The sequence below is a fragment of the Chenopodium album genome, chromosome 15 (genome assembly GCF_948465745.1).
Source record: "Chenopodium album chromosome 15, dcCheAlbu1.1, whole genome shotgun sequence".
Classification (NCBI taxonomy): Eukaryota; Viridiplantae; Streptophyta; class Magnoliopsida; order Caryophyllales; family Amaranthaceae; genus Chenopodium; species Chenopodium album.
In genome coordinates, this window is record NC_137848.1 from 49,719,251 (window position 1) to 49,739,231 (window position 19,981).

General features: G+C 35.0%; 3 protein-coding genes and 1 pseudogene across 4 annotated transcripts; 3 read left to right on the top strand and 1 right to left on the bottom strand.

Annotated features, from left to right (window-relative positions):
• The first annotated feature begins 1,054 nt into the window (after positions 1 to 1,054).
• LOC145582465 (DNA-directed RNA polymerase V subunit 5A-like) lies at positions 1,055 to 5,720 on the top strand. The gene is made up of 4 exons (XM_081639460.1): positions 1,055 to 1,403; positions 2,928 to 3,104; positions 3,245 to 3,358; positions 5,282 to 5,720. The coding sequence occupies exons 1-4, from the start codon at positions 1,146 to 1,148 to the stop codon at positions 5,405 to 5,407; spliced, it is 675 nt and encodes a 224-aa protein (XP_081495586.1). The 5' UTR covers positions 1,055 to 1,145; the 3' UTR covers positions 5,408 to 5,720.
• A 529-nt stretch (positions 5,721 to 6,249) lies between these two features.
• LOC145582466 (uncharacterized) lies at positions 6,250 to 10,448 on the bottom strand. Its single transcript, XM_081639461.1, has 7 exons — positions 10,293 to 10,448; positions 9,176 to 9,256; positions 8,222 to 8,269; positions 7,998 to 8,111; positions 7,868 to 7,911; positions 6,826 to 6,883; positions 6,250 to 6,750 (listed from the first exon to the last, which is right to left on the bottom strand). The coding sequence occupies exons 2-7, from the start codon at positions 9,233 to 9,235 to the stop codon at positions 6,700 to 6,702; spliced, it is 375 nt and encodes a 124-aa protein (XP_081495587.1). The 5' UTR covers positions 9,236 to 9,256; positions 10,293 to 10,448; the 3' UTR covers positions 6,250 to 6,699.
• Positions 10,449 to 11,391: 943 nt separating this feature from the next.
• On the top strand, positions 11,392 to 14,641 carry LOC145582468 (AUGMIN subunit 1-like). The gene is made up of 6 exons (XM_081639462.1): positions 11,392 to 12,125; positions 12,473 to 12,605; positions 12,701 to 12,835; positions 13,018 to 13,141; positions 13,918 to 14,055; positions 14,152 to 14,641. Exons 1-6 carry the CDS (start codon positions 11,861 to 11,863, stop codon positions 14,257 to 14,259), a joined length of 903 nt encoding a protein of 300 aa, XP_081495588.1. The 5' UTR covers positions 11,392 to 11,860; the 3' UTR covers positions 14,260 to 14,641.
• Positions 14,642 to 16,484: 1,843 nt separating this feature from the next.
• Positions 16,485 to 19,657, top strand: LOC145582469 (26S proteasome regulatory subunit 7-like; annotated as a pseudogene). The gene is made up of 8 exons (XR_014099880.1): positions 16,485 to 16,893; positions 16,986 to 17,063; positions 17,382 to 17,446; positions 17,976 to 18,120; positions 18,205 to 18,423; positions 18,522 to 18,703; positions 18,821 to 18,952; positions 19,267 to 19,657. The product of XR_014099880.1 is annotated as a 26S proteasome regulatory subunit 7-like (transcript).
• Positions 19,658 to 19,981: the final 324 nt, after the last annotated feature.

The window sequence follows — 19,981 nt, forward strand, 5'->3', positions numbered from 1 at the left end:
ATATATATATATATATATATATATATATATATCTTTTTCAAATTCAACGATGGATTTAGTTCAAATAAAGGTTACTCCCTCCGTGTTTTAAGAAATATTACAGTTTGACCGGCACATAGTTTAGGCAATTTAATTGGCTTAAATAAAATAAGGGGTAAGTGGGGTAGTTGGAGTATTAAAAAATTGTAAAAGAAAGATAGTAAGATTAATAGTTTATTGAAAAATAATGAATGTGAGAGAAAAGATATAGGCCTTGTTTGGCAATTGGCAATTGGCTACTGGCTGTCGGCTGGTTTAATTGGCTGGTTTGACTAGTTGCTTGTATTGGCTTTTTTGTTGGCTGTTTGACTTTTTATTACTCTAAAAACATGTTTGGTAAAATTGGCTGTTGGATGTTATTAGTAACTTAGGTAGCCAAAAGCCAAAAACTACTCCTGTAGCTTTTTCATTTTGGCTTAAAAGCAAGCTTTTCAGCTGGCTGAAAAAACCATTTACCAAACACAAATTTTGGATGTTTGACCTAATAAAAAAGCCAAAAACCCAAACCCAATCAAAAAGCCAATGAAAAGCCATTTACTAAACAAGCCCATAATAAAAAAGTAGTAATGGGGTTAGGTGGGGACCATGAGAGGAGAGAGATATAATATTTTAATGTAGCTTTTTGCCAAAAAAGGAAGTGTAACACTTATTAAAATACGGCCGGATTTGGTAAGTGTAACACTTATTAAAACACGGAGGGAGTATGTTATTTACAATTATAAATAAAATGTCAATGCCCTAAAAAAATGTCAATGTCTAAAATTGTTATTTAATATGTTCAACTAACAAACATCTATATCCAATCAGCTAATTTTACCAAACAACTTTATACAAATAGATTAATACAATAAGCTACTCAAACAAGCTACTATAATCAGCTAATCAAACCAGCTAATATAATCAGCTTCCGCTAATTACCAAATAGGGCCATAGCGGTTTTATGGCTTTTACCAGTGTTATCGTTGTAACCCTTTGATTAACAACATACAAAGTACGGAGGCAGCCTCTAATCTCAGGGAGTTTTTAGTAGCTCATTACTTTCCAGAGTGCTCTCTCTCTTTCTCTCTCCTAAAACCCCAACTCTCCCACAAAATTCCCGGTCGACAATGGAGATCGACGGCGAAATCAACGGCGAGGCAGTAGGACGATGCCTAAGCAGCTTCGTAGACGACGGCACCACCGAAAGCCACCGCTACTACCTTGCACGAAGAACCACTCTCGAGATGCTCAAAGACAGGGGTTATGCTATCCCCAGTTCCGAAATTGATCAATCTCTTCATGAATTTCGCACTATTTTTGGTCCTATTCCTGACCCTGATCGCCTCCGTATCACCTCCTTTCTCGCCTCCGACCCCTCTAAAACGGTATAACAATATATTCCCTTTTACCCAAAAACCCTTTGGTTTTACTGATTTAAATTTGTCTATTTTTATGTGAATTTTTGAGTAATTGGGTTTTGCTTGATTTCTCTTAAAGTTTGTAACTTTGTGTTTGATTATGGATGATATAATAGTATGTGTTCTTTTTCTTGTGATTTTTTGAGTAATTGGGTTTAATGGGGTCTGGGTTTTGTTTAATTTCTCTTGAATTTGCTAACTATTTGTTTAATTATGTATGATATTTGTGGCATGACAATTGATTCATGTTGCATTGCTTGCATGTGTCTTTAATCGTATTTGGTTAAGCATGTGAACAACCTCCTGCTTTATCTATATTTTTGTCTTTTTTTGGTGTTATTTTTTGAGTAATTGGGTTTAATGGGGTCAGGGTTTTGTTAAATTGTAGTTTAATTTGCTAAATTTGTGTTTGATTATGTATGAAACTACATATTTGTATTTGATTGTTTACTATCTAGTACTTGCTTGTCTATTGATTACTAAATTGGAGTATGTTGCTAAATTGGAGTATGTTGGCCTGCTTGTCTAAATTTGCTAAATTGGAGTATGTTGCATTGCTTGCACGTGTCAATTATTGTTCTTGGTTGAGCTTAGTGAACCTTCTGCTTTGTTTATCTATTTATTTTTAGGAACATGTGAGGGGTTCATAAAGACGTAAAGGGCAGTGATTTAGATGCGTAGGCTCCAAGATTTTTCTTCTTTTTATTGTGTACTTATGTAATCTCTGAAGTCTGAACTGGGTAGCTTTGTGATTTATTAGCTAAGATTGGTGGTTAATGAATATCAGCTTACTATCTGGTGAAGTTTATTAAAGGTTGTTACCATATCTTTACCTTTTTCATTAATTACCCATGTTAATTAGCACGTGTATGAATACTGATGCATATGTGTAGAATATATGGATGATCGTATGTTGCCTTATACAAAATTTATGTACTAATCTTATTTAGAAATCGTCTTTGGCTATATGGCTGGAATTATATGGAAAAACTCAACTAATGATCACCAATTCACCTTGGACCTTTTTTTTTTTTTTATTGTGTTATTGAAATTGGACAACATAAAATTTTACTTTTGGAACTGTTGTGTCATATCTGGTATTGTAACATCTGTTGTGAAATCATTCATGACAAATGTTACCTCATCTGTCATTGTATCGCTAATTATGTGCTGTAACAAATAGCTCTACTTTTCCAACCATTATATTGGAGCTCCGATCTTTGAAGATGGTTTGCCAAAATATCTTACTTTCTTTGTGCTGATGTGCTCTGAAATAGGCCATTAATAGGTGAAAACAGATATATTTCATATTATGTAGTTATATACCCTTTAGTATCATCAATTATAGATGCGTTTGTTACTGTTGTAATGAATCAAATTGGCAAAGCTTGCCCTCTCTGCTATCAGCATTTGTCTGCTTCTGTTAAATAATAACCTGCTTTAATTCCATACATTCTATTTCTAATTTGGTTTTCTTGGCTTTGAATGCAGATTATGGTGATTTTCTGTGGGCCTCAGCTGGTCAAAGTGAACTCAATACGTGGCATTGGAGCTCAGATTGTTAACAAAGAAGGTCTGAATGGCTTGATACTGATATTACAAAGTAAAATAACAAGCCAAGCTCAGAAAGCCGTGGATGAATACCCGTTTAAAGTTGAGATATTTCAAGTAAGTTTGTTGAGAATTAAAATACTAACTGCTAGATTTCACCCTTGAGTTTCTTTATGATTCTGGGAGCTCTACATCCTGTTTCGTTGTATATATTTCATAAATGGAAATAGTAATTTAAGACTTTACATTTGTTTCAGATAACTGATTTGCTCGTTAATATCACAAAGCATGTTTTGAAGCCAAAGCATCAAGTGCTGACTCCTAGGGAGAAAGAGAAGCTCTTGAAGAAATACAATTTGGAAGAAAAGCAGGTAGGTAGCTTATCTATGGTGGCTATACTATGGATTATTACAGTTTGTCATATGCAACAGAACATTTAAGAATATGGATCTTCATGCCATGCCACTATTTGTTTTTTGGACTAAGGATCGTTATAGCCTTACTCTTATCTGTATGTCTGTGCCCTAGGATGTTTAGGGCAACTTTGTATAGAATACCACATACCAGCTTAGTTTAAAAAAGCGCGCCTAGGCGCACTTGAGGCGCGAGGCGAAGCGAGGCGGGCTGCAAAGCGCCTCACTGTGTAAAAGCGTGGCGAAGTCTAGGAGGCGCGCGCCTCAGCGCTTAAGCCTTGAGGCGTGAGGCGACGCCTTGTAGATCTTAGGCCTTTATACGCACGTGCAACTTCAATTTATTAAAAAAAAAAACAGGCTTTAATTAAAGAAATAGAAGAGAGAGAAAACAAATCTATTTGAAAAGTAAAACCCTAGCTTCCAGAAACCAGGCAATTCACGTTGGGTCTCAACCAATTCTCGCCAGAAACCTGCCAAATCTCGCCGGAACTTGCTGGTTCTCGCCGGAAACCTGCCGATTCTCGCAGGAAACGACCCAAGCAGTGGTGGATCTCGCCGAAAACCAGGTTAGCTTGCTTTATTTATTTTTTTTCGTTTTTTGTACTGCTTTTTTTTTTTTTTTTTTTAGGAATTGTATACCTTCTTCGTTCTCTTTAAAATTGTATACCTGCTTCTTTTTTTCTTTTGTTTTTAAAATTTGTTTTTTAACTTCTGTATTCTGATTTTATATTCTGTTTTTTTTTTTTGGCTTTCCAGTTTATTTATTTTAGTTTTTTGGTTCCAATTTTTTTTGTTTTTCTCTGTTTATATATATTTATTTTGTTACTGTTTTTTTTTTTTTTTTTTTTGTTTTTTTTTTTGTTTGGCTTTCCAGTTTATTTATTTTAGTTTTTTGGTTCTAATTTTTTTTGTTTTTCTCTGTTTATATATATTTATTTTGTTACTGTTTTTTTTTTTTTTTGACGAAAATTGTTACTGTTTTCTGTTATAGGAACATGGATGAAGAGTCTCTTCCTTCCACCGGATCATCCGATCCCGACCCGGCTAGAAAATATGGAAAACCGGAACCTAATAATAGAGTTAATTGGCATTGTAGTTTTTGTGGTAAAGTGACTAAGGGAGGGGCACATCGTTTGAAACAACACTTAGTTGGTGGCTTTAGAAATGTCACTAAATGTCCTAAATGTCCAGAACATGTGAGGGAGGAAGTTAAGTCTCACTAAATGTCCTTAGGAAGGTGCGCCTCGTATCCAAGAGGCGCGCGCCTCCGCTTTGCGCCTAGGCTCTGGGGACCCTTTGCGCCTCGGTGCGCCTCTCGCTTTTTAAAACCAAGCATACCAGTGGTATCAGAAGACATGAGAGCTTGGAAAGTTGAAATAGGATAAAGGCCCAGCAATATGGTAGTCAACATCTGTATTGAATTCCTTAAAAGTTTCCCTCTTAACAACCTCTACTTCCATTCATTTCTTTTGTAACCCCTTCCCATCCTCCTCTACCCGCCTTTTCATACAAAACAAAAACAGAAATATTTTCCAAAAGAGAAAATATGGTAGAGAATGTTATGTTAATGTACCTAATTTAATGGCGAATTCAGAATAATTCTTAAGTATACTTGGTACTTCTAAGGCCACGTAAGGATGTTCCAGGAAGTTGTTCCTAGAAGATTTTGGCTTGACCTCTTGGTTTATCTGTGTTTTTCTTCACCTTTTGATGAAAGTCTTGTCCTGCATCACTTGAGTGATTGATTGCCTGTAATCTTGGTCTCGTGTGTTTTTTGTATTTTAATTTTTGTTTGATCACAAAGCAACTCATTGCATGTTCTTCTACTTGATCCTATGTTTCTTTTTTAATAACATGGAATTTGTCTCCCTTATGTTCCAGCTTCCTCGAATCTCGGCTAAGGATGCAATTGTAAGACATTATGGATATGAGAAGGGGCAGGTACTCAAAGTGACGTACAGTGGTGAGATCACACAATCTCATGTCACTTACCGTTGTGTATCATAAATTCATATGGTGCAGAGCCAAACCTACTTTCTCTAGTGTTTCTGTTTTTAGGCTTAGTTAGTTTAGTCTTGTAATTTTATCAAACAAATAATGTTCAATGCTGTGGAATATTGTAGACATGGAATTCTTTCCGTGTCGTATTCCGCTTCCTGTTGTGTAACCTAAGGAATTGATATTTGGTTCTCTGGTCTTTCTGTTTTTTAGGCCTGATTGGCTAATTAGTTTAGCCTTTTAATTTTATCGAGCTATATTGTTCGACGCTGTGGTGTATTATAACATATGAATGATTCCAGAAATTGAATGCTATTTCTTGCCCCTTATAATTTGTAGTCAACCAGTTATTATGAAGTTGCTTTAAAAATTATGCATCCTACTTTAATTGTCGTTACCAACTTAAAAAGTAGTCAATAACTGAGGTACCTTGCTGATGTAATGACTCAAATGGGCACCTATTGAGAAATCATCTTTGCATGATCTCTTTAAGCAAATCAAACCCTAATACTACATTCAAAGACACTCTGGTATTTCCGGTTTAAGAATAGAATTTGTGCTTAACTCTAAACATTCACGAGTATGCACTTCTTTTTCTGCTCATTTCCCATTTGTGTAATTGTATGCCCTTCATTTGTGATAATAATATAAATCTCCTCTCTTTGAGACTTATAGATATCCAAACACAGCTTCAAGCCTTCAACTTAAATAGACTTGTGAAGAGGACGGGAAGCAAACCAATATTATAAGAAGACGGGGAGGAGACTAGTATTATAAAGCATTAAAGCACATTCTTGTGAGAATAAGGAGAATCCTTGATTATGGATCACAGATTCATTAATGAAACATTATGAGAATGTGACACTTATCTCGGATGGATATATATCGGTAAAAAAGTTGGGGCCTACTATTTCACATTTATTATAAAAATATCCCAATATCTTCTATCACATCTACTTTTTCAATAAAATAATACCCCACTATCTCCTATCACATCTACTTTTCCAATAAAATAACAATTGAGAATCAAACAACTACTTTTTTTTTTTTGAAACAAATCAAACAACTACTTATCACCTAAAACTATGCGCCATAATAAGTGTAAAATGGTTTAATACAAGCAAATAGAATATATATGTCTAAAAATCTTGAGCATATTAGAAAATTCATAATCTTATGAAAGATTGACATAGAGAAAGCAGTGCATATGTCTGCTCTGCTGCTTGAGTGCATCCAGCTATGCTGTACCACAGAAAAGTGATGAAACTGCTGTAAGTTGGATGTTCCATGTATCAAGAAGATCACCACATTCGATTTTCTATCACTACAGAGACTATGGCCTTGATTGTATCCTGCCATGAAGCAAAAATCATCATAAAAAATCCTGGTAAATTGTAAAAATGCCAAGGGATGACTTGGGATCATACCACAGAATGGTCCTTCAGACCAAGAGAAAGCACCAGTGACATAGACGAGCCAGCAGCACTGAAGAAATCATCGAAGAAAATTGTCAATGCTTATGGGATAAAGTAACCGTAAAAATGAAAAACAGAGCAGACAACAGAGAACTATCAAATGCAATAGCCATCCTTTTTAGATAACTTCACAAGTTTAAATCAAAAGACACATCCACTGTAAGAGTATCAACTCTTTAACCTCTGCTCAAGCAATTCATTCTTTAGCAGCAACAAGGTTCTACTAGACCACTACAAATGAATTCAACTTGGAGAAGCCTTATACTTTTCTGTAGCCCTCAAGATAGTTGAAGGGCCTTCTCCTAACTGTAGTAGTTCAGGGACGCCATATCAAAGATTGAGCTTTCCCCTTGCAGTATTAGGGCAGAAGACAGGTCCTACACAATAGATTTAGCTCTTTAACCTCTGCTCAAGCAAATGTAACATTCTTTATTATTTTCTTTTTCATTGTTGTGCCTAATTTAATCCTCCATACACAATTCTAACTTCAAGAAGATTTCATGTCCAGACTATGGTCTGCATAACTTCAATTGTTTATAAGGAACCTTTTTGCCTCTGCAGCAAGTTCTGCATAACCACCAAAGGACTTTTATTTAGCCTAAGTTGGTGGAAATTGGTTCTTCCAAGATGTCCTCCACAACCAATTACAACTATTCATGCAAACCAAGGAGCTAAATTCTATCTATTTCCTTTCACTTTGCTCCACTCCCCTAAGTGGGTAGACAATAGATATTGGAGGAAGGTAGGATCGGACATCACTCTATTGTTATGCTTTGTCCATAGATATTACTTGACGTTTTCACTTTTCAGGCGTAAGGCATAAAGCAGGCCTATGCTTCAATGGATTATTGGAAATTCATCTATGAGGCTAGCTTCTGCTTAGGGAGATTGAACACTGAGAAAATGCACACCAAGTATTCAAAATTTCTAACATATGAAAACTAAGCATCAGTTCAAAGGCTTTTTTCTAAAGATTGAGCAAAGAAAAGTTTACCTTATATTTTCAATCAGCTGGCGAGCACAAGCCGAAAGCAATGGCTGCATAGCCAGCATGTTCATTCAATTAGTTTACTTACCCATGACAGCTTTTTTCATTTAAGTAAGAAGTTAACAAACCAGTTTACCTCATCTCGTTTACCAAATATGACAGAGACATTGAATGTAGGTTGAACTGATACACCTTCCTCCTTTCTGGCTTGCAGTAACGTTCCCATACTTCCAAGCTGAGTCACAATTACCTGTTTTCACACTCTTATTTAAATTACAATTACCTGGTAGATAGAAAATAATACTGAGATGCTGTAAAGAAGAAAGTCACTAGATGGAGCGAGATGAGTCCAATACTCACAAGGAAATGATCTTCATAACGACAAATGACCAGATCTGTTTTGATTTTCTGTCAATCAAAATGCAAGCACCCAATAAATAAAAAAAGTGCCAAAAAAGATTTCAGAATCACTCCAAAAGACCCCTTTTTTTTTTTTCTTTTCTTTTTTTTTTTGAAAATGACTCAAATTGCATTGCACAATAACTAAGCATATCATCACATAACTTAAGCAAGAATAAACTTAAATCTCTTATCAAAGAAAATAAAAATTAAAAATGAATGTGTTTCGATATCTTTCAGACTATTTTAAGGTGCAAGCAAGTTAAGAACCATGAATGAGCTACAATTAATGTCTCAATGTTTCAAGTTTCCGACAGGGTCGGTTAACTTCATAACAAATGGATGCATGTATAATAAAAAGTACAAAGATATCATATAAATCTCTTTCAAGCACCAGTTAAACATTTTTGAAAACTATAACAGCAAAACAGAAAACATTTGATAAGAAAAATAAATGTAACCTATTCACAATTACAGATAGTGTACTGTAAATAAAATAATTATTGATATGAGAGTAAGAAACATGACTCCTGCTATTTCGACATTTCTGTAACAAGAATTAAACTGTATCACCTGAACAAAAACACAGCATAGACAACGACGCAAGCATTACATGGCATGAACTTTACAATAATAAGGTTCACAATATTTTGGTCATGACCAATACTTTAATAGCTCATTCGATTTTCTTTTTAAATTTTGACAATATAGATTATTCTTGCTGTTGATTTGAGAAAAAGGATTTCTCAAAAGATGCAACTTTACGATGTTTAGCACTGGCATTGCAGCTTGATTCTTAACTGAACCAGTGGCATCTCATATCTAATTAAGCAACTGAGCACGCCACATTATATTCAACCCAAAACCTAGCAAAAGCAACACTTTTGACTAAGAAAGGGAGGGAGGGAGAGAAACCTTGATATCAATAGTGAGCTTCTTATGGGGTACAGGAAACCCAGCCGGAGAAGTGTCCATAATGAATGCAAGAACGTGTTACTGCAAGAAGGAACTCATTATTCAGAATAGCAAGTAATATAACGAAGGGACAAGTTTCCATCATGTACTACCCTAAGTACAGATTATCAATTGCACAAAATTGAGCAATAGAAAAAATAAATAAAGAAAAAAAAAAATCTGCGATACAAGTGGAAGAAAGTACAGGATAACCAAATTCCAAAAACATAAAGTTAAGCTATGGAATTAAGTTTCAACTTCATAATCTGTAATGCTTCAAAACCACACTGCATCTCGTGATCACTTGACAATGCCTTATGACGGAATTCAATCTTTGAAGGCATTCAAAAGTCACCACAGCATTCGTGTGGTTTTTCCGTAGTATTGATAGTTGGGTATAGCATTGAAATATGAAGGCATTCATTCTCTCATAACACTATAAACAAATGTTCCCAAAATGGTTCCACTACTACTTCTAATGGAAAAACCGCTCAAGCTTTTTATAACACACGCTCAAATACTCCGTAAGAAACACAACAATCCTTCATAAAAATCTACCGAGCATGATTCCATAATCGGAGGTAAAAAAAAAGGATGCCGTACGATTTCGAAAATTAAAACGAAAGCACACAAACCATTACCAATGACTTGAAAGTTGACACAACAACGATCATAACAAAATTCCACAATTGCAATAAAGAATGCAAAACATTCATAGTGCTCATTCAACAATGACACAATAGCATTACTGAATCACCGTGAAAAGGGTTGCAAGATCATCCTATAAATTAAATAATTAGTCTGATTACATACTAAGCTTAACAATGGAAACTATCAAGTTCATAATCAAATTGATAATTCATATGATTATTTTGCTAATTCACCCAATCATTTCAACTAATTACTAATAAAAAGAAAAACATGAACCCTAATTGAAGCTTAATTAGGAAGTTAAAACTTGAAATTCAATGACAAATCAACCCAGTAGTATTGCAAATTAATTAAATGGTTGAATTACTTATCTCATTCAAAGAACTCAATTAAACAATTTAATTAAAAAAATGGGAAAGAGATTTACTGTGGCTTAGCAGAAATGGTGGTCAGCTCGTCGACGCTCGACGGGTAGAGGTGGTGCAGACTGCAGAGGACTAGAGGAGAGGCAGTTTTGAACTGTGATTCACGCCTTTTGTTGGGACTTCTTTTTGTGACAAGCTAAACGACACCCTATTTTCTAGGTAACACTCGTATTTAAACAAAAATAGACAAATATACCCTTGCGTGTATTTCATGTTTTTCTTCCCTCTAACTCAACCTTACATTCTCTCCTTCCAATAAACCACCACCGACGGAAGGCAAGGTCATCGATCACCAAAGTTAAAGTCATTTTTTTTAAGGATGCCAAACGCCCAACTTTTTCAAAATTCTATTGGAGAAACACCATAAGAATTCCAAAATTCTGTACGAAGTTCAAAATTCCATATTTAGGTGTTTCCCCCTAGAATATTCCAGTTTTTTATTTTTTTTTTAAATCTTAACTTTGATCCTGAACATAGGTTAAGATAAATAATACTCCACCTATCTCAATACGGTGTATATCGTTGGAAAGCTCTGAAAGTCCACTTTCCAACCAAATTAGAATTAGATTAATATCATTTCTAAATCTTAAATAGTACCTTAAGTACTCTCACTTAGCAGGTTTCGAACTTGATAAAGGTCAAAACTGACTATGTGTTTATACAAATTTAGAAATAAATCACATTAAAATGAATACAAATTTTATACTTAATATATTAAAAGCATTATTGACTCGACCAACCAACTCGTAATAGAAAATTACGGATCAAGATCAAGTTGAGCTAAAATTAACCTAACCCAACTCAATCGACTATATTGACTAGAGTTGGCAAATGTGTCGTGTCATTCTCGTGCTTGTGTTCAAAGTTAAACGGGTGGGAGGATCTCGACATTAACCCCACCCATCTAATAAACATATTATATTATCGTTCGTGTTATAAGTAAAATTGTTTAGCCCCCATTCAAAATTTAATAGAAGTAGTAGTAATTTTTAAGTGGGTATTTAAACATGTCGTATTCTTGTTAATAAAAAATAAAAACATGTCGTGCTGACCCGTCTTTAATATCGAGCGTTCTATTCGTGATTTGTGAGACAAAACGATGCATTTTATGACTCAAAATTCAAATTTCAATCCATTTCCTTCCATCCCACCCAACAACCGTTTTCCGTCTCTCACTTAACATCCCCGCAAACCTCACCGGAAAATCATTCCGGAAAACCGACACACCCAGCATTTTTCGACGAAATTACCCACATTTTCGACTATAATAATCGAAATAATTCTACCCTTTTCCTTGTTTAATTCAGGTGTATTTTCTTCATTTTCAATTAATTACTTAACCCTAAGCTCCAAATTTTCTCAATTCAATTCGATTCACTCCATTTCAAACTCCAATTCTATCAATTGGGCAGCTGAATTGAAACTTTGTTGAATCAGATTTCAACTTAAACCCCAGAAAAATTTCAAAAAAGAAGGAATCAATTTGTACTCCAGTGTGTGATCGTGGGTACTTTCAATTTTCGGTAAAAAAGTTATATTTCTTATATTTTTGGTGAATTATTGAAGAAAAATGAGTGATTTGGTTTCTGGGTCCGATCCATCGGGCAGCAATGAATCAAAGGGTAGTGGGTTTGATGCTGCCCGAATTCAGGAAGTGAAAGCATGGCTTGTTTCTCAATTTGATGCTGTCGGAAAAGATGTGCCCGAATTCGAATACACCCCTCGAAGTATTGCACATTTGCATAATATTGCATCTGTTTCTCAGGCTAAGACTCAAGCTGCTGGCATTGTTGCCAATGATTTTCGACAAAAGGCGGTCGAGTATCGATCTCAAGGTTTTGGCCTTGACCCTTTAACTTGTTTATGATATCTATAAATGGCATTGTGTTGTAGATTGTATGTTTTGTTTGCAATTTTGAATTGCTTATTGATTATAGTTTGTGTTAGCTTGTCTTGTATACATTGGATTGGTTTTGTGACTGGTTTTGGGTGCTTGGATGTTGAATTATTTAATGGTGATGTTTGTGTGAGTTTGGACTTTCGAGTATGTGGTTTCGACTTTCAAGTGTGTAGTTGGAAAAATGAGGCAGTGGCTAGCCAAAGTAGATTAGATTAAGAAAATTGCCTAAGTTGGTTTTAATTCCTTTTTCTGATGATTTTGATGCGTGTTTTGGATGCTTAGCTGCAAGGATTAAGGAGTTATTGGAGAATGTGGGTTTGGCTCAAGAGAGTTTGCCATCCAGCATAGTGGGCTCAGCGCAAGTTTTGGCGAGTGTTGCCAACTTGTTGAATATAAGAGACACTGAGTTGAGCAGGTGAGTGTTGCTTGGCACAATGTTTATGTTTTTGAATACGGTTTGGTTTTTGTACTAGATTTCTAGAGAATTTACAAGAATGAATATGCTTTTAGTTTCCTTGTGTCGATGGGAGATCTTTCGCTCAGAAAGTCTGGAGTAGAGGAGAAGAGGGCCAAGGTACAAAAGGAATCTAAGGTGCTCCTTGATTATACACGAAAGGCTATAGCAAGGCTAACTTACTTGAAAAGGTATGCTGTCAGTGATTCGTCAGAAATGTTTGTACTTTGTAGAGTAGTTGTATATATTATGTTTTGGTAAATTTGTGGTTGTTACCTTGATAACGTTTTTAAGGATATTTTTTTGTAGAAGTTTGGCTAGTTTAGTTTCCTCGGGTCAAACTAATGTTTGTAGCTGCTTTGCATATTTTTAGAATACTTGCTCAATTGGAAGATGAAGTAGCTCCTTGCGAGGCTCAAATTGAAAACTGGAAGACAAACTTGCCACTCCTGGTTTCAAAAGAGCGTGAATACAATCAGAGATATTCCAACTACAAGGTAGTGTACATTACTTGCTGTGTTTGATAGTTTAAAACTATTGCTTGCTACCATTTGGTAGAGAAATAGAATGGAATTGCCAGCCTTTCGTATAACTTTTTTTTTTTATAGTTGCATGCTCGTGATTGAGAAATAGGAATGCTTCATTTATCTCCATATGTGACATCCATTTATATATTATGGATGCTGGTTCAATATACAGTGCTGTGTGAGTCTTTGAGGCTACTTTGTCATTTGTGATCTTTGTGATGTTTTTGCTTCTTTTTCTTTGTGAAATCTATAGCAGGAGGCTTAAGCTGTATACTGCTTGTATGTGTTGATCATTTTGGCTTTGCAAATTGATGTTGGAATCTCCGTGTTTCCTAGGGGAAGATACATATGATTTTTGTTGTTTGATGCTAAAACTTGAAAAATCAGTGGGTTTTAATCACTAGACTATATGAGCAACTGATCATGTATAATAGTATTGAAATTATGGATCAGATGAGTGTTCAGATTAGAAAAGAGAACATTATGGATTGATTTCTCCATCTTGTTACAGTATACTGTACTTTTTTTGAATCAGCAAAATTTTGACACTTTTTTTTGCTTGCTAGATTGTTTTCTCTTTTACTCTATAAATTAGACAGTAGACTGATGAAAAAATTAGTTTGGTATTTTCAAAAATTACGGCACCTTTTCTATTCTGATAAAACTGTTAAGATTATCAAAGTTTTGCTGCCAATCTTTTATTGCACTGGGTACTGATTAAGGTATTTCTTCCTTTGTATGAGCAGGCACTTCTGAATCGTGTGGGTTATGCCCCTGAAATCAGCCATGGGGTATTGGTAGAAATGGCGGAACACAGGAAAGATATGGAGAAGAAAACTAAACCTATTCTCGATACTTTGAGAAGTTACCAAGATTTGCCTCCTGTAATAAATCTGAGTTCTTTTACTTGCCACCATAGTTGATTTTTCATTTATGATCTCAGCTTGTTTTTCTCATTTTTTTCCCCTTTAATTTTCTAGGACAAAGCATTGGCTTCACTGGCAATTGAAGACAAGAGAAGACAGTTTGCTGCCGCAGAGAAGTACCTGGAGGAGGTGTTGCAGTCTGCGCTTTCAACAACAGATTAGCTTCATATCTAACATTTTATCGTGTTTTGAGTGAGGTCAAGTTTGTCACTTTGAGAAGATGTCAACGCCTAGCTTGTCTATTGGCACTGTACTTGAAGCCACAACACCTGGTGCACCCGCTCAAATCTCAACCAATAGTTTTGAAAATCAATCTTGTTCACACATTTTTGTATAGTGCTCTTAATATATAGGGGTGGTGTAAGCGTTGTTGTGTACTCCATGCCGCTGTGTTTTGGCAGTTGTGATGAGTTATTTAGATGATACGTGACTGGCCTGACCGCTATATGTAGTTGTGCGTAATTAGCCTTGAAAATATCATGCCTAAGTATTATAATTGTAGTAACTTCATGGACCAATGTGCAAATTGAAGGTTTGTTGATCACTTGATCTCTAGTTGCTTACTTTTATGTATGATAAAATCGATTTAATGGTGAAGCTTTAAGAATTTTCTATCCAACTACTTAAAGCAAAGGTTTTACTTTGCCTAAATTGTACTTATCTGTTCCCTCATTCATTGTTCTCTATTTCCCCGTCCTTGTTCTCCCTGTTATAAGTTTACATAAAAAATTTTAAACAATTTATTCTAACATCGGAAATAAGTGTGGTTTGAAACCTAATTTCAAAAGATGAAGGGGATTTGAACTTGTAACCTACTGTACACAAGCTCTCAGTCTTTGCCACTAAGCCAAGATTTCAGCGGTTATTGTGGTATGTGAAGTATTATTTAGTTCGTTAAACCCGGTGATAACATCATTTACTCTTTTATTACTCTATGTACTCAAAAATAAAATAATACTCGTAATTTACTTCGGCATTTCTCTACAGAACAAGATTTGCATGTTTAGCAAGTATTATCATAACATTCATTGGTTAGTTAAGAGTATTTTAGTACAACCGATAAAACCCTTCACAAAAGTTAGTTAAAAGTATTTTAGTACAACCGTTTCCTAACAGAATCAGCTTATATTAACATCACGCATTTCAGTTTAGTTTGTTTTAACACTGTTGATTTCTTCTTTTTCAAGAAACTTCAGAGTTTCTGCTAATTCTGTTTTCATTCATCGGTTAGTCTTTTCATTTTGTAACTTCAAATTCAATCATATAATTAAATTTAAACCCATAATTCGATTGAATTATTCTGTTTGCATGCAAGATTGTTCTAGTTCTTGTATTATTTCATTACAAACATTATGTTGTGGTAATTTCTTGATTATTACGTACTATATTCCATGCTTCGTTTCTTTTACTGATATCATGCATCATTTCTGGTATATAAACTATGGATGATGAACTTGGTTTTTTTTTTAGTGTAATTTTCTTGGAGAAAAACTTGCATTTTGTGGGATTTCTGCTAAAGAAAAACAAGGCTGAATTTGTGATAATCACGCCTTAAAATGAAATACATTTTAAATTCCTCAGTTTTAATCAGGTTTATGAGTCGAAAATCACGGTAATTGGATACCCAGTTTTGTACGAAGTATAATCCTAGATAGTTGGTAGAAATTATTACCATACCTTTTTTTTTTTTTTTTTTTTTTTTTTTTTTTTTTTTTTTTTGGCAGGATTAAGTTTAGATTACTTGTTTCTGAAAATATCCATTTTGGGTACAAAAATGGGAACAGAGGATGAGAATAATCACAAGAAGGAGACAGCTCAGCCACCATACGAATTCGACATCGATTTCTTGAAAAAATATGTAAAGACAATTTAAACTCTTCTCATTCTTGATTATATAATTGGTTTTCTATTACTATATTATTGATTGATTAAAATGGTTGACGAAATAAAATATTATGCTTGTTTAAATTATAATTTTTTTTTTTACTGAAACTTTAAGTTTGATAATATATGCAGGGAAATGGACCTTACTCTACCGACATTGATGAGTTGGAAAAGGACATTAAGAAATATGCTAGGAGGGTTAAGAAATTATGTGGTAAGGAAAAAATGCAACCTAAATTTTATGCTTTGTATAAGTTAACAAGTTAGTACGTAGTACTTGAAATTATGTCTTGTTCTTTGCATCATCTCCAATGGTTCTATGAATATAAGTAACTTGCCTTTCAGCAATTAACTTTAGCTCAATATGTTGTTATTGACAATTAACTTTAGCTCAATATGTTGTTATTGACAATTAACTTTAGCTCAATATGTTGTTATTGACATGGTCATGTACACATGGTTGTTATATTATCAAGTGTCGATGCCCAAGTGGTATGTCGGAGTGTTGAGGATTTTGACACAGATACATGAGTCTTGAGGAGAAGAGAAGGGTCCGAGTATGATAAGGAGAAGGGAAGAGTTCAAGTATGATAAGGAAAAAGCTGTTAGAAAGATAAGATTCTGATTTTCTTCTGTATTTGATGTTCCTGTTTCATTTGTCAGGGTTACATCTTACAAGTGATGTAGGTCATTTATTTGGCATAAACTCTAGACATTTTTTTTTTTTTTTTGCTTTTTAGTGAAATATTGCGTATTATTTCTAGATATTGAATTATGATTTAAGTTTTGGATTGAGCTAATTAATCTTCTTATATGACAGGAGTCGAGGATTCTGACACAGGACTATCAGCTCGTGGCAAATGGAATCTCAAATCGGATATACTAATGATGAAGACAGAAGAATCCCTCCGTGTAATAATTTTATCTTAATTCTCTTCTCTCCTGAATAATAGTCTCCAAATTTCTTATTAGTTGTGGACTTATGGCGACTGATGTACGTTCAGGCTGCGTACTGCACCAGCATAATGAACCCTAACACCGAACAAGCTAAATATGCGGTTAGACTGTCAGGAACTTTAAGGGTAATTGATTCTTCCTTTTTCCTCATGTTTCCCACAAACTCCTCTTTTTACTGATTTCTCAGCTCCCTAGCAGGCTTCTTTGGTAAATATGAGAGCATTTGGCTTCTATGTTACATGTAACAGTAGGTAGTAAGACTAGCATCAAGGCTTAGCTGTTTTACTTGTGGCACTGTAGGATTGACTATGTGGTTAAGACTTCAATAACGGTTTTTGTTTTTGCATAATCGTATGTTTAGAAAGTATAAATAGAGAAGAAAAGTGGGAATACATCTGCCTACGACTTTTCTTACACCATTTTCATTTAATAAATTATCACAGGTTATGATTGTTGGGCTTGATGATGGAGTTTCTCCAACTGATATAGAAGAAGGCACGCGTGTTGGGTATGTTGTTGATGCTCTTTGATATTTTTGTGTGTTCATTTCCTTGATGTAACTTACTGTCACTAATGTGAACATATTATTTTGATTTGGTGCTAGTGCAAGCTAGTACACCAGAACTCAGCTAACTATTCCATGTTGGCTATATAGCTAACATATGTGTCTGTAGTCTGAACTATATTACTCGCTTTCTGATCGTTATTGCAGAATTCTGCACTGTCACATGGATAAACTAAGGCTTGTTTGGCTGTAGGTTGAGTGTTTTCAAACTATGAGTTTAAGCTCTTTGTCTCAAACTATAATTCCTATCAACTTTCTACTGCTTTTTGAATTTTGGAATAAATTGAGAGTTACTACTTTTATATATATGGATAGTACTGTCTGTTAAATAGTTACAAGCTCACCTTCTACTCTCGCCTTACTACAATGCACCCTTCACTCTGTGTCTGACATGATCACATAAACTATACCAACTAAAAATCCATCTTAGACACATAAACTCACTGGTAAGTTGGTGTGCTTGTTTTAACAGGATTACTATCATGAAGCCCAAGATAAAGATATCCTTACCTCCTAAAATTCATCCCGATGCATCTTTGTTGACAGTGAAGGAGAAGCCTGATGTAACATACAATGATATTGGTGGCTACAAAGAACAGATACAAATGGTCCGAGAAGTAAGTTTTTTTAAATGAAAATGGTGTAAGAAAATCTACTCGCTTTCTCTTTTAGTATTCCTTAAGCTATGTGTCTGTTTGCAGGTTGTTGAATTACCCATGCTTCACCCAGAAAAATTTGTCACTCTAGGGGTTGATCCTCCTAAAGGAGTCTTGTTTTATGGTCCTCCTGGGACAGGGAAAACACTGATAGCCAGAGCTGTGGCTAACAGAACTGATGCCTGCTTCATTCGTGTTAATGGAACTCAGCTTATCTACAGGACAAAGGGTAAGGGTGCTGCAATGGTTCGTCATATATTTAAGGTATGTACTATGTTAAGAACACAAAAATTTAATACCACTGTGTTCCCTTCTTGTTCAGTTGCTTTATTGCTAAATTATACACGTATGCATTGTTACAGATGGCTAAGTAAAAAATGGCCTGCATACTTTTCTTTGATGAAATTGATGCCGTAGGAGGTGCACGTTCTTTTGATGTTTCTCGTGGTGACAATGAGGTACAACATACTATGATGGAAATAGCAAATCAGCTTGATGGATTTGATTCTCGTGGAAACATCAAAGTTGTTATGGCCACAAACAGGTTAATATGCTCCTAATGAGTAATTTTAGGACTTAGGCTTTATTGTTGTTGGGTATCTCACCATTCTCTTTCGATATTTTACTCTTGACCCTGCCCTCCTGCGCCCTGGAAGAATAGATCGGAAGGTTGAGTTTGGTCTTCCAGATTTAGAGGGTAGGACTCAAATATTCAAGATTCAAGCCAAGAACATGAGTTGTGAAAGGGGTGTTCGTTTTGAACTTCTTGCTCGCTTGTGTCCCAACTGCACAGGTGACTAAGTTTGCCACCTTTTCTTTAGTCTATGTAAAACATGGAAAGATAGATACACACATGAAATTATAGATATTGTGACTCTTTACTATATAGACCCGAAGAGTGCAGAAGTAGGTTTGCTCGCTTTCTCCTTGACAGAACATAATCTATACTGTATGCAATTTCTTCACTTCCTGAAGGTGACCTAAATTGTTGAGAGAACGAGTTTAAGGCTAATTATTTCACTTGAGAAAATAGAACTTCAAGATTTTGCTCTTTATTTTTCAACAGTACATAAATGCATATTGATTAAATGCAACCTGTTGTTACAGGTGCTGACATAAGAAGTGTGTGCACTGAAGCTGGAGTATTTGCAATTCGGGCTCGAAGGAAGTTTGTGAAAGAGAAAGATTTCCTTGATGCAATTGAAAAAGTCATCATGGAATACCAGAAGTTTAGTGCAACCCCAAAGTATATGATATACAACTGAAACAGTTGATTTTTCTCAAGCAACCAAATTGCAAACCCCTGATAACCAGTAAAGCGAAACTGACTATTTTTACTGCCTGCATGCATGAATGCAAAAACACTTGTGAGTTGTGACATGTTTGGCAATGTTAATTGTAGAGATTTGTAGTTTGAATTAAGCATTTAGGCTTTATCTTCTGTTTAGGCAATCATAAGCTAGTGAGTTTGGATTTGAAAACAGCTTGAATTTTATATCATTCATTGTGCTTCAGCTCCTAATATACACATTAAATTTAGTATGAAAACCTGATGGAAAACTGTCACTGACTGTGGAGGGCGTAAGGATTCCGAATCACTTGAAAAAAATCAGGTCTGTTTGCCATCTGCAGACATGCTCAGACAGTCAGGATCTGTAGCAACTGTGCTGCAAGGTCTGCAACGATAAATGAGAGGGATTTAAGGACTAATACACACATTAGGCCCTAAATAGGCGCAAAATTATACATATATTCTACTCCTTAAGAGAAAAATGAGCATTACTCAAAGAATTGATGTATAACCTCTCCTATATACGCATGC

What these genes read in the sequence shown, in the direction of transcription:
- LOC145582465 (XM_081639460.1), top strand. Translation starts at nt 1,146, where the DNA reads ATGGAGATCGACGGCGAAATCAACGGCGAGGCAGTAGGACGATGCCTA. An exon ending in CCTCCGACCCCTCTAAAACG is followed by an intron (nt 1,404 to 2,927) that starts GTATAACAATAT and finishes CTTTGAATGCAG; the next exon opens with ATTATGGTGATTTTCTGTGG. An exon ending in ACAATTTGGAAGAAAAGCAG is followed by an intron (nt 3,359 to 5,281) that starts GTAGGTAGCTTA and finishes CTTATGTTCCAG; the next exon opens with CTTCCTCGAATCTCGGCTAA.
- LOC145582468 (XM_081639462.1), top strand. Translation starts at nt 11,861, where the DNA reads ATGAGTGATTTGGTTTCTGGGTCCGATCCATCGGGCAGCAATGAATCA. An exon ending in AGGCTAACTTACTTGAAAAG is followed by an intron (nt 12,836 to 13,017) that starts GTATGCTGTCAG and finishes GCATATTTTTAG; the next exon opens with AATACTTGCTCAATTGGAAG. An exon ending in AGAGATATTCCAACTACAAG is followed by an intron (nt 13,142 to 13,917) that starts GTAGTGTACATT and finishes TTGTATGAGCAG; the next exon opens with GCACTTCTGAATCGTGTGGG.
- LOC145582466 (XM_081639461.1), bottom strand. Translation starts at nt 9,235, where the DNA reads ATGGACACTTCTCCGGCTGGGTTTCCTGTACCCCATAAGAAGCTCACT. An exon ending in AGCTCACTATTGATATCAAG is followed by an intron (nt 8,270 to 9,175) that starts GTTTCTCTCCCT and finishes TTTGATTGACAG; the next exon opens with AAAATCAAAACAGATCTGGT. An exon ending in CAGCTGATTGAAAATATAAG is followed by an intron (nt 6,884 to 7,867) that starts GTAAACTTTTCT and finishes TGATTTCTTCAG; the next exon opens with TGCTGCTGGCTCGTCTATGT.